The sequence below is a fragment of the Xenopus laevis genome, chromosome 6L, assembly GCF_017654675.1.
Source record: "Xenopus laevis strain J_2021 chromosome 6L, Xenopus_laevis_v10.1, whole genome shotgun sequence".
In the NCBI taxonomy this organism is placed as follows: Eukaryota; Metazoa; Chordata; class Amphibia; order Anura; family Pipidae; genus Xenopus; species Xenopus laevis.
In genome coordinates, this window is record NC_054381.1 from 124,857,921 (window position 1) to 124,870,099 (window position 12,179).

The window sequence follows — 12,179 nt, forward strand, 5'->3', positions numbered from 1 at the left end:
TAATATTTTAATATTACATACCAGGTGAACAATATTAAAAAACTAAATAATACTCAACTAAAAATACAATATTTTGAACTATCATGCAAACAAAAAATCGCATACAAAAATGTCATCCTGTGGCTATAGGAAACTTAACACAGATATAAAAATAATAAAATTATACTTTGAAATTATGAAATCTATCTCTACAAGCAGACTCTCTCAGTGTTGTACTGGGGTGTCTGGGGTCCAGCGGATCTGCCACCCCAAGGGCCCCTACCCCAGTAGCACACCACGTTCCTGAACGTGTTGTTTCTTTCACTTGTGGCCACCACCCCACAAGCTTGCGCGTACGAATGTCACATTACTTTTATATGTGCCATAAGTTTAAGGCAGGGAGCGGATCTGGCTTGGTGGGGCCCACTGGGTTGGGGTTGTCTCATTGGCTGTGTCCAACCATGGCTTCTCTACTCCTACTGGATGTCGCTTAGAAAGCAGCAGATATTGAGGCTCAGTCTACTGGAAAACATTTGTTACAATAGTTACAAATGTATATATAGCTGGCTATAGACGTGCAGATTTTATTCTTTGTATGTCGAAAGACTGTTCATTTCTGTGTATCAACTTTCAATTAACCCATCAGATTAAATAAAGTACTTAAAATAACAAATCAGACGATGTTCTGACCATTATTTGACAGACAGCAATTGTACGAAAGTTATGTCTAACAAATAATAGTGACAGGCACCTGTTGGAATTGTCATATAGACAATGCACACAACGATATTATAGTTAGCTGAAATCTTCAGTGTCGGACTGGGCCGGCGGGACACCGGGAAAAAAAAATAAGATCAGACAGCTAGAGTTTCTATGGAGGGTGTCTTTAGTAATTGAGCTGAGAAGAACTGAGCATGCTCATGAGCCAACAGCCAAAGGAAATTCCTGAGGGAGGGGGGAAGAGTGATTGAAGGAAAAGGAAAGGTCTTTTAACTTGGGGGTGCCAAAAGTTAAGCACCCTCAAGTGATCGCATGTACTTACCTGAAACCCCGGGCCGGTGCACCTATAAGGAGAAAACTGCACCATCCCGGGATTGTTCCAGCGAGCACCACAGAGTGATCGTCTTCTGGCTTCTTCTTTTCTCTTGCGGCTGCGCATGTGCAGTAGCGTGAAAAGCCGTTCTTTAACGAAAAAGTCGGCTATTTCTTTCTTCTGCGCATGCATCTGCCCCAGGAAATTTGAAGATGGAAGAAGTCAGATCCGTGGTACTTGCTGGAAGAACCCGCCCAGGGCAGTTTTCTGCTGATAGGAGCACCGGCCAGGGGTTTCTGGTAAGTACATGCGATCACTTGTGGATGCCTAGCTTTTAGCACCCCCAAGTTAAAAGACCTTTCATTCTCCTTTAAGGGGATGCTGCAGCCTTACTAGTAACAACCAGAGTATCAGGTATCTAAAGATTTTAGAGAGGCTGTTCACTGATTTACATTTTTGTTAGTGTGTGTGTGTGTGGGGGGGGGGGGGTTTACATGTCCTTTCATGGAATTAAAAATTTGCTTGAATGGCGATTAATGGTAAATTTGTAACACTTTACCTGATGTTTTTGGGTTGCCCAAAATAATGGTCTAACAACTAATATTTTACAAGCCTAAACAGTACAAATAATATGTGATGTTAATGTTATCATTAGGGTTAAAGATGGGAATACATTTGTACAAAAGCCATAAAAATTATATATTATGCCACATGGGGCAGGGTTGCCAGGTTTCCAGCCAAATTGGGCTACTAATTTAAAGCCCATGCGGGTTTTGAAAGTACAAACTAGCCAAAGTATGGATTTTGGCTACTTTTTGGGCCTTTGGCTGGTTTGTACTTTGGAAACCAGCCAAAGTTTTTTCTTGCCCTAATATGCCAAGCCTGCATCTCCCAATGCATGTTGGGTAATGTCGTTTTTGTTTAACAATTTGCCGACTGCCAAGTTTAATGCAAGACTACAATACCCAGCATGCAATAGGACTGACTTGTGTAGAAGTCGGGAGTTACCAGATTTTGGGCTCTGTACCCCAATCTCCTGTCCCTCTTAAGCATTCTCATATTCTCTGGTGAATTTTCACAATTTCAGACCATTTTGGGGCAAAAATATTCTGGCCACCAAAATGTCCAGTGGTTGACCTGTTCTACCAATATTTATTGAAATTGTATGTCTATTAGGGCCTTATGGGGCCTCTGTATCTCCTGGGCCCCCCTCTTTAGTTACACTCCTGGCGATAAGCGAATCTGTCCCATTTTACTTCATGGAAACATTTGCAAATCCGTGAAAATTTGAAAAAGGATTATTTTCATAAATATTTATTTTTTTAGACTTTCTTTTATAATCCAGACACAGACATACCCTAGTCAGGTCATACACTTCCCTACCCTGACACTATTCCTGAATAAAGCTTGAACTATATTAAATGAAATCACTGTAGTTGTTTCAATGTAGTCACGTGTTAATGTGCTACAGGGACCCCTAGCGGCGCCAGCCTCCCGGCTCACTAGTTGGCAGGACGTAGAGGCGTGCGGGTGCCCGCTTGCGAGCGGTGTCTGACACGAGCCCGCGACTGCGTCATTGAGGCCGTGAGAAGCAGTGACGAGAAGAGATAGTCCCGGTCATGGCGTACGCTTATCTTTTTAAGTACATTATCATCGGGGATACAGGTGAGACACTGGAACGTACTATTGAGGCCGCACGGACTGCGTCTCTCTGTAGCTTATTCAGCAAAGCGACAAGGAAGCTACGGCCTTTCCTTGTGTCCATCTCTTGGGCAAGAGGCACAGCGGGCGGGGCCGGCCGGTCCTTTCATTTCCGCAGTGTTGGACGAGTTGACGTGGTGCTTGGGAGCAGTACTTGGCTCCGGCCGCTTTAGTTCTGGCTAGTCCCGGCTCCGCGGGAAAGGGGATACAGTCTGCAGACTCAAAGCTCGTATGGGACCGGAACATCCAGCCCCGGGCAGTTGTTACAGCTGCTGAGAGATGTAGCCGGGCCAGACACAAGGGGGACAGGGAACAGCTGTGTGGGGACAGTCATTGCCCTCAGAATAAATAGATAGTCCTCTCTGTTTGGCTCAGGGATACACATTTGAAAAACGGACTTAGTGCTGCTATACTGGATGTAGTACAACAGCTCAAGGGGTTAAGTTGTGTCACAATATGACAATACTTTGCAGGCCCAGGTCCCTTGTGAGTTGCAGCCTAGGCCAGGGCCCTTGTGCTTGGCTATAGGGACTCTACCATAATATTACTGTATAGCAAGTGCTTCTTTCTATTATAGGTCAGTGGCATGTGTCTGATACAGGGGTGTGTGATTGTGCAGTTAGACTCACATTACTGTACTGCGTGCTTGTACCATAGGTCAGTGCTTGTATCAGAAGTAAGTGGCATGTTACTTTATCGCATGCGCTGTAGGCCAGTGTTGTGCGACTGTATTGCAGTGATTGTATTGTAGGCCAGTGGTGTGTGACTATTGTAGTGATTACACTGTTGGTCAGTGGTGTGTTACTATTGTAGTGATTACACTGTAGGCCAGTGGTGTGTGACTATTGTAGTGATTACACTGTAGGCCAGTGGTGTGTGACTATTGTAGTGAATACACTGTAGGCCAGTGGTGTGTCTATTGTAGTGCTTACACTGTAGGCCAGTGGTGTGTGACTATTGTAGTGCTCTCACTGTAGGCCAGTGGTGTGTGTCTATTATAGTGCTTACACAGTAGGCTAGTTGATTGTGACCGAATTGTAATGCTTGTATTGTAGGCCAGTGCTGTGTGACACTATTGTAGTGCTTGTACTGTAGTTCGGTAGTTTGTGACTCCATTGCAATGCTTGTAGGTCAGTGGTGTGTGACTATTGTAGTGCTTACACTGTAGGCCAGTGGTGTGTGTCTGTTGTAGTGCTTACACTGTAGGCTAGTCGATTTTGACTGAATTGTAATGCTTGTATTGTAGTTCAGTGCAGCGTGACTGTATTGTAGTGCTTGTACTGTAGTTCAGTAGTTTGTGACTCCGTTGTAATTCTTGTTTTGTAGGCCAGTGGTGTGTAACTATTGTAGTGATTACACTGTAGGCCAGTTGATTGTGACTGAATTTTAATACTTATATTGTAATTAAGTGCCTTGTGACTGTATTGTAGTGCTTGTACTGTAGTTCAGTAGTTTGTGACTCCATTGTAATGCTTGTATTGTGCGCCAGTTGAGTGTGGCATATGAGCTCATTAACTGGTTTTGTGTTTTTTGAGTTTTTTAGCTTTTTATTTGCAACTCTACATATTGTAATTTCAGCAATCTGGTTTCTAGGGTGCATATTACCCTAGCAACCATGCATTGATTTGAACAGGAGAGTGGAATATGAATAGGTGAGGGCCTACATAGAAAGATGAGTAATAAAAAGTAACAATACATTTGTATCCCTACAGAGCTTTTGTTTTTTAGGTCGGGTCAGTGACCCCCTTTTTGAAACCCTGAAAGAATAAGAAGAAAAAGGCAAACCATTAAAAAAAAAAAAAAAATCATGAAGACTAATTAAAAATTTCCTTATAATTTGCTGTTCTATAGCATACTAAAGTTTAACTTAAAGGTGACCCACCCCTTTAAGGCTTTCTAGCCCTGGAGCTGAGGCAGAGATAACCAACCTTCAGGTCCTCAGATGTTTTTTGAAGGGGTTGTTCACCTTGAGTTAAATTTTAGTGTGACGTAGCGTGATATTCTGAGACAATTTGCAATTGGTTTTCATTTTTTGTTATTTATGGTTTTCGAGTTATTTAGCCTTTTATGCAACAGCTCTCAAGATTGCTATTTAAAGCGATACTGACCCATTCCTGTGAAAATCATAGGAACGTGTCAGTATAAAGTAAATGCTGCACACGTAATCGTCCCCTTCAAAGCCCCCCACAAAGCTGCCTCCAGCCCCCGCAAACCTGTGTTCACCCAACGTACCGACACTGCTAAAATCCTTCTGATCCGTTTCAGTGATGCTGGGGGGGTGGCGTGATCTTTCCATAGGCAGATTACAAATGAAAACAGGACTTCAGCCTATGGAAGGATCACTCCGCCCCCAGCCCAGCGCCAAGGAAGGAACCTGGAGGATCTGTTAGTAGCAGGCGGGTCGGCAGCACACAGGTTCGCAAATTACGTGTGGGAACGTGTCTATCGCTTTAAGCAATTTGGTTGCTAGGGTGCAAATTACCCTAACAACCATGCAATTATTTGAATATGAGACCGGAATGTTAATAGGGGAGAACCTGAATAGAAAGATGAGTAATAAAAAAACAGCAATAATAGAAATTTTGCAGCTTTACCAAGCATTTGTTTTAGATGGGGTCAGTGACCCCCATTTGAAAACTGGAAAGAATCAGAATAAAACGACAAATAATTAAAAAAAAACATTAAAAAAAATAAATAATGAAGACAATTGAAAACTTTCTTAGAATTGGCTATTCTATAACATATTGAAGGTTAACTGAAAAGTGAACCACCCCTTTAAAATAGATCAGCAAGAACTGACAAGCTGTTTGAGTCCTGGGAGATAAACACTTTCAGGGCTGTATGTAGGATGCCCCTCTTTTTAGTTGCAGCCAATTGATTTCTCAAAATATTTAAGTGACTTTTCTGAACAGTGCCATATTCCAGGCCACAATGCTTACTGTATTTACGGTATAAAGCTTGATGTTAACTTGTTTGTATCATTATACCATGACATGGGTGTGTGTGTGTGTTGTTTTTTTAACACCTGGTAAAACAGACAGAGCAGTCTACAGTGGTGTGAAAAACTATTTGCCCCCTTCCTGATTTCTTATTCTTTTGCATGTTTGTCACACTTAAATGTTTCTGCTCATCAAAAACCGTTAACTATTAGTCAAAGATAACATAATTGAACACAAAATGCAGTTTTTAAATGAAGGTTTACGTTAAGGGAGAAAAAAAACTCCAAATCTACATGGGCCTGTGTGAAAAAGTGATTGCCCCCCTTGTTAAAAAATAACTTAACTGTGGTTTATCACACCTGAGTTCAATTTCAAAGGTTATAAAGCCATTTCTAAAGCTTTGGGACTCCAGCGAACCACAGTGAGAGCCATTATCCACAAATGGCAAAAACATGGAACAGTGGTGAACCTTCCCAGGAGTGGCCGGCCGACCAAAATTACCCCAAGAGCGCAGAGACAACTCATCCGAGAGGCCACAAAAGACCCCAGGACAACATCTAAAGAACTGCAGGCCTCACTTGCCTCAATTAAGGTCAGTGTTCACGACTCCACCATAAGAAAGAGACTGGGCAAAAACGTCCTGCATGGCAGATTTCCAAGGCGCAAACCACTTTTAAGCAAAAAGAACATTAAGGCTCGTCTCAATTTTGCTAAAAAACATCTCAATGATTGCCAAGACTTTTGGGAAAATACCTTGTGGACCGACGAGACAAAAGTTGAACTTTTTGGAAGGTGCGCGTCCCGTTACATCTGGCGTAAACGTAACACAGCAGTTCAGAAAAAGAACATCATACCAACAGTAAAATATGGTGGTGGTAGTGTGATGGTCTGGGGTTGTTTTGCTGCTTCAGGACCTGGAAGACTTGCTGTGATAGATGGAACCATGAATTCTACTGTCTACCAAAAAATCCTGAAGGAGAATGTCCGGCCATCTGTTCGTCAACTCAAGCTGAAGCGATCTTGGGTGCTGCAGCAGGATAATGACCCAAAACACACCAGCAAATCCACCTCTGAATGGCAGAAGAAAAACAAAATGAAGACTTTGGAGTGGCCTAGTCAAAGTCCTGACCTGAATCCTATTGAGATGTTGTGGCATGACCTTAAAAAGGCGTTTCATGCTAGAAAACCCTCAAATAAAGCTGAATTACAACAATTCTGCAAAGATGAGTGGGCCAAAATTCCTCCAGAGCGCTGTAAAAGACTCGTTGCAAGTTATCGCAAACGCTTGATTGCAGTTATTGCTGCTAAGGGTGGCACAACCAGTTATTAGGTTCAGGGGGCAATTACTTTTTCACACATGTTTGGATTTCTTTTCTCCCTAAATAATAAAAACCCTCATTTAAAAACTGCATTTTGTGTTTACTTGTGTTATCTTTGACTAATAGTTAAATGTGTTTGATGATCAGAAACATTTTGTGTGACAAACATGCAAAAGAATAAGAAATCAGGAAGGGGGCAAATAGTTTTTCACACCACTGTATATAAATTGTGCTGGGCCACTCCACATTTGCATTACTCCATTACATGTTTAAAGACTATTAGTTGCTGAACTACAACTTCGTGCATATGTTTTCTGCTGCCTCAGGTTGACCATCATTGCTGCCTCCCCTAGGGACCCCTTATAAAAAAAACACATGCTTTTGAAGCGTGGAGGTTATATAGAAGATTGATTAGTGGGATGTAGTATAAGCTTTAAAGCTCCAATAACACCATAAAGTGATTTTTCCTTGGTTTATATCTTTTCATTCAGTACCTACAAACTTAACTATTTCTTGGCCGTTCATTTACTATTTTAAACAAGTGATATTTGATCCCTGTTTTATTTTGCTGTGTAGCATATTCATCATATTCTGCTCAGTTTATCAATGATTTGCTATGTAAACGTGCTGTATAGATCAGTTTCATTTTAATTGACAGCCCTATGAGCTACACATCAGCTTATTAATATTAACTGTACAGCAGTAACCAAGAAGATTCAGATGGCACACACATAGCAAAATGTGCATACATTTTGTGATTTATTTGGATCGCTGCACAACGTTTCAGGGAATCAACCCCCTTTATCAAGTGCTCTTACACAAGTGAACACGAAACAGGTATAAATAGATAAAACCTGAGTTTGGTACCACCCTCCAATTACAAGTAATTACTAAGTGCAAACCTTAAAGGGATCCTGTCATCGGAAAACATGTTTTTTTCAAAATACATCAGTTAATAGTGCTACTCCAGCAGAATTCTGCACTGAATCCATTTCTCAAAAGAGCAAACAGATTTTTTAATATTCAATTTTGAGGGGGGTGACATGGTGCTAGACATTTTGTCAATTTCCCAGCTGCCCCTGGTCATGTGACATTTGCCTGCACTTTAGAAGGGAAATGCTTTCTGGCAGGCTGCTGTTTTTCCTTCTCAATGTAACTGAATGTGTCTCAGTGACACATGGGTTTTTACTATTGAGTGTTGTTCTTAGATTTACCAGGCAGCTGTTATCTTGTGTTAGGGAGCTGCTATCTGGTTACCTTCCCATTGTTCTTTTGTTTGGCTGCTGGGGGGGAAAATGGAGGGGGTGATATCACTCTAACTTGCAGTACAGCAGTAAAGAGTGATTGAAGTTTATCAGAGCACAAGTCACATGACTTGGGGCAGCTGGGAAATTGACAATATGTCTAGTCCCATGTCATATTTCACAATTCAATATAAAAAAATCTGTTTGCTCTTTTGAGAAATGGATTTCAGTGCAGAATTCTGCTGGAGCAGCACTATTAACTGATTCATTTTTTTTTCCCCATGACAGTATCCCTTTAATGCAAAATGTGCATACCTGTCTATGACAGTCATATTAAGAAATACTCTGACGGTATCCGTAAGTGTTCTCATCTGTGTCAATGTATTAACTGTGAATATAAAAAAATATAAAACAGATATATTACCTAAAAATTCTATCTCCACATAACAAGTCATTTCTGCATTACAATTGAGAAATGTATCACTAACCTAAAAGAAACATGCATAATTCTGAACTTCATTCAACCCCATGGGGGACACTGTATTAAGTTTATCTATCCACATTGTTTCTTTTTGTAGCTAGAGTCTATTATAATTCCCACCTCTAGAAGGAGTATTCACTATCTGCAGTACCATCCACCATAACTGCTTACTGTTATCGCCCTGTTCCTTAAAGGACAAGGAAACAAAAAAAATAAAACCTAGTTCATTAGGTCTGGCATCAGGCCCCCTCCTCAAACGCCACATTAAAAATGGTCATGTCATAACTGCTTTTGTGCACAGGTGTCTTGAAGTTTCCCTGCTGTTTAAAGTTCGGTGCCGCCATTTTCAAATAGGCGCATCACTTCCGGTTAGGCAGATGATGATGTTGAAAGAAGAAAAAAAAAACCAGGACAAAGTATCTATTTAAAATAAAGGCATGCGTATTTTCCTTTATTAATCTGCATTACTACAGACCTCAGTCAGACAGACCCGAATGGTGGCTTGCTTGATATATGGTTTAGCTCTGCTCCCCAGCTCCTGCGCTCGCTCGCTGACAAACTGTAAATTAAAACTAGAGCGAGCGCAGGAGCTTCAAAGCTTCCCTTTGTTTCCAAGCTATGTGGAAGCAGGAGCGCGATTGGAGCTTGATTTAGTGAGGCGGGGCAGAGAGGTCAGCAAAGACGAATGGCTGCATCACGTGGTCGCAACGTCATTGCTTGACAGGGAACCTACAAGATCATCATGCGCAGGGCACTGCTGGGAAATATTGCGCATGCGTGTGCCCTATTGAGCCTGATTTCTGGACTGCAGCATGGGTATGCTTTTATATACATGTTTCAACTTTTTAAAAAAACGATTGCAGCACAAAGGTTAATGAAAGAACTAATGAGGGAATGCTTGGTTGTAAAGGGATATGCTTTTCATGGTCAACACTTAGAGCTTAAGTTGATTTTAGACTTTCCTTCTCCTTTAAAGTGCTTGCTCACTGGTGTAACGTACTTCAGTTTCTCCAAGTCACAATCATCAATTGCCCTCTTATGCTCGCCACTTCTTACCCGAATTTTGGTTTTCCCAACATATGCCTTTCCGCAGGGACACTTTAACATGTAAACTACCCCTTTCATAAGGCAGGTTACAAAGTCTCTCAATTTAATGCTATAACCCTTAGAGGGATGATTAAAGCTCTCACCTTTAATAATACTAATGCAACAACCACATGTTAAGCATGGATACGTGCCCTTCCTAGGGTTCCCAAAAAACGTGGGTTGTGTACTTCTAGACTGCACCAAATCAGCTTTTCACTAGCATATCCCCACCAGGTATGGGATCCGTTATCTGGAAACCCGTTATCCACAAATCTTTGTGATTGGCTGAACGGAATCTGAATCCTAATTTGCATATGTAAATTAGGGGCGGTAGGGAAATACCATGACTTCTTTGCAAAAGAAGAATTTTTTCCACTTTTTCCTTTCCTGCCCCTAATTTGCATATGCAAGTTTGGTTCGGTATTCGGATGAATCTTTCACCAAGGATTCGGCTGAAACTCAAATAGTGGATTCAGTGCATCCCTAATCCAAATTACAGAAAGACCAGTTATCCGGAAAACCTCAGATCCTGAGGATTCTGGATAACAGGTCCCATACCTGTAACCACTTCTGAAACAAACATTTTTTACCAGCGCAATGCAGGTACGTTAGATTGAAATCGTTTCTGGGAGTTGCTGGTCCTTTAATATTTAGGGACAACACTGTGCCTAGTGGAAGCCAAGTAATCTGTCTCCTGTATGTCTTTGTTTCACACTGAAATGTTTTTTGGAATGGCAGTTACACGTGTTACATAATTACATAGCAGTTCAGGCTTGAAAAAAGAAACACCCATTAAATGTAACCCTTGAGAAAAATTGCTTAAAGCATCTGATAGAATGCACAGTCTGCTTTTCAATTTGTACAGTAACAATTGTTCTTAGCTTCCATGTATCTGTCTTGATGATCTAGCAACAGGGTACTCCAGATTTAGTTTTATTACTGATGACTAACAGTGCTATTAAAAATTGGATATAAAAGACCAATTCAGTCTTCGAAATTTTCACTAAAATCTTGCAAATCTGACACTTTACTGGGTGGCACTCTATTAGGCACATTTTTTTTTAAAATTCTTACTTAAGGGGTGGTTTGCCATTAAAGGGGACCCGTCACCCAAACAAAATTATCCAAATCCTATTTTATCATGTTAGTCAAGCAAAATGAACTTTAATTACACAGTATAAATTATTTGAATATTGTTTCCTTCAGTCTGGGAACTCATAATTATAGCAACCAGGAAGGAGCCATTTTGTGGATACTGTTATTAAGGCAAGCCTTGCATCATCTCAGAATCTTGTTTGTGCACCAGGGGACAGGGACCCAATGTCCATCCCCATGCAGTGGATACACAATTAAATCGTTAAGAGAGCTGGGGGAATGTAGGGAGAGCGGTGACATCTAGGAAGTGCTGAATGGAAAGTGAAAGTAATTGCTTGCCCCGCCTCTATGCCTAGGCATAGAGGCGGGGTAGGCAATACTTGATTGACAGCTGATATTTTTAAATGAGTTTACAACAGCTATGAATACTTTAATAAAAAAAAGAAATTGGATTTCATATTTAATTTAAGAAGGACTTTTATTATACAGATTTTTATGTCTGGGTGACGGGTCCACTTTAAATTAACTGAACATGTTCTGGTTGGATTTGTTATTATAAATGTTTTAAATGAAATGGATTCAGTCTTTTCAAAGTGCATCAGTTAATAGTGCTGCTCCAGCAGAATTTTGTACTGAAATCCGTTTTTCAAAAGAGCAAACAGATTTTTTTTATCTGACATAAGGCTAGCCATGTCAGATGTCAGATGTCAGATAGCCTTCAGTCACGCTTTACTGCTGCACTGCAAGTTGGAGTGAAATAAAAATCCCTTTAATTTACCGTTCTGATTTCAGTGCTGCTGTCTGGTTGCGAGGGCTTAATTGCCTTATGAATAGGGTAGCAGTCTAACTTTCAAACTTGAGAACTGTAGAATAAAAATGGAAGTTATCAGAAACCATACAAAATGACTATGAGTACGGACATCTACACCATACTAACAGTACCTCTTAATGTATGTGGTGATAGGAGTTGCATTTGAACAGGTTGGGTACCCCTAATTCCAGGTGAAAACAAAAGGAGCTTGTACTCCTAGACAATATGAAAACAGACTTTATTTTAAATAATTAAGAAGCAACTCCATTTCATTGTGGTGCATCTTCATTCAAGTTGAGCTGCATTTTCGTAAACATGTTTATTTTTAGCCTTGCTTTATTTGTTGATTTACATAAGAATTGTGGCTTGCCCATCCATTGAGTTTTTGTTACTACCAGTACCTCTTCATATGCAGATTTCTTTTTATATTGCAATGCTAGTACTGGGGAAGTGTATTGTGCAACTCTGGTGTCCACCTACTACTAAGGCAG

At 40.8% G+C, this 12,179-nt stretch overlaps 1 protein-coding gene across 1 annotated transcript in view; it reads left to right on the forward strand.

Annotated features, from left to right (window-relative positions):
* Positions 1-2,628: 2,628 nt before the first annotated feature.
* Positions 2,629-12,179, forward strand: part of rab2a.L (RAB2A, member RAS oncogene family L homeolog) — a gene marked incomplete in the record, with an annotated part of 54,990 nt that continues 45,439 nt past the window's right edge. Inside the window, 1 exon segment of the mRNA NM_001096668.1 lies at positions 2,629-2,677. Within this exon segment, the coding sequence (NP_001090137.1) occupies positions 2,632-2,677 (46 nt within the window).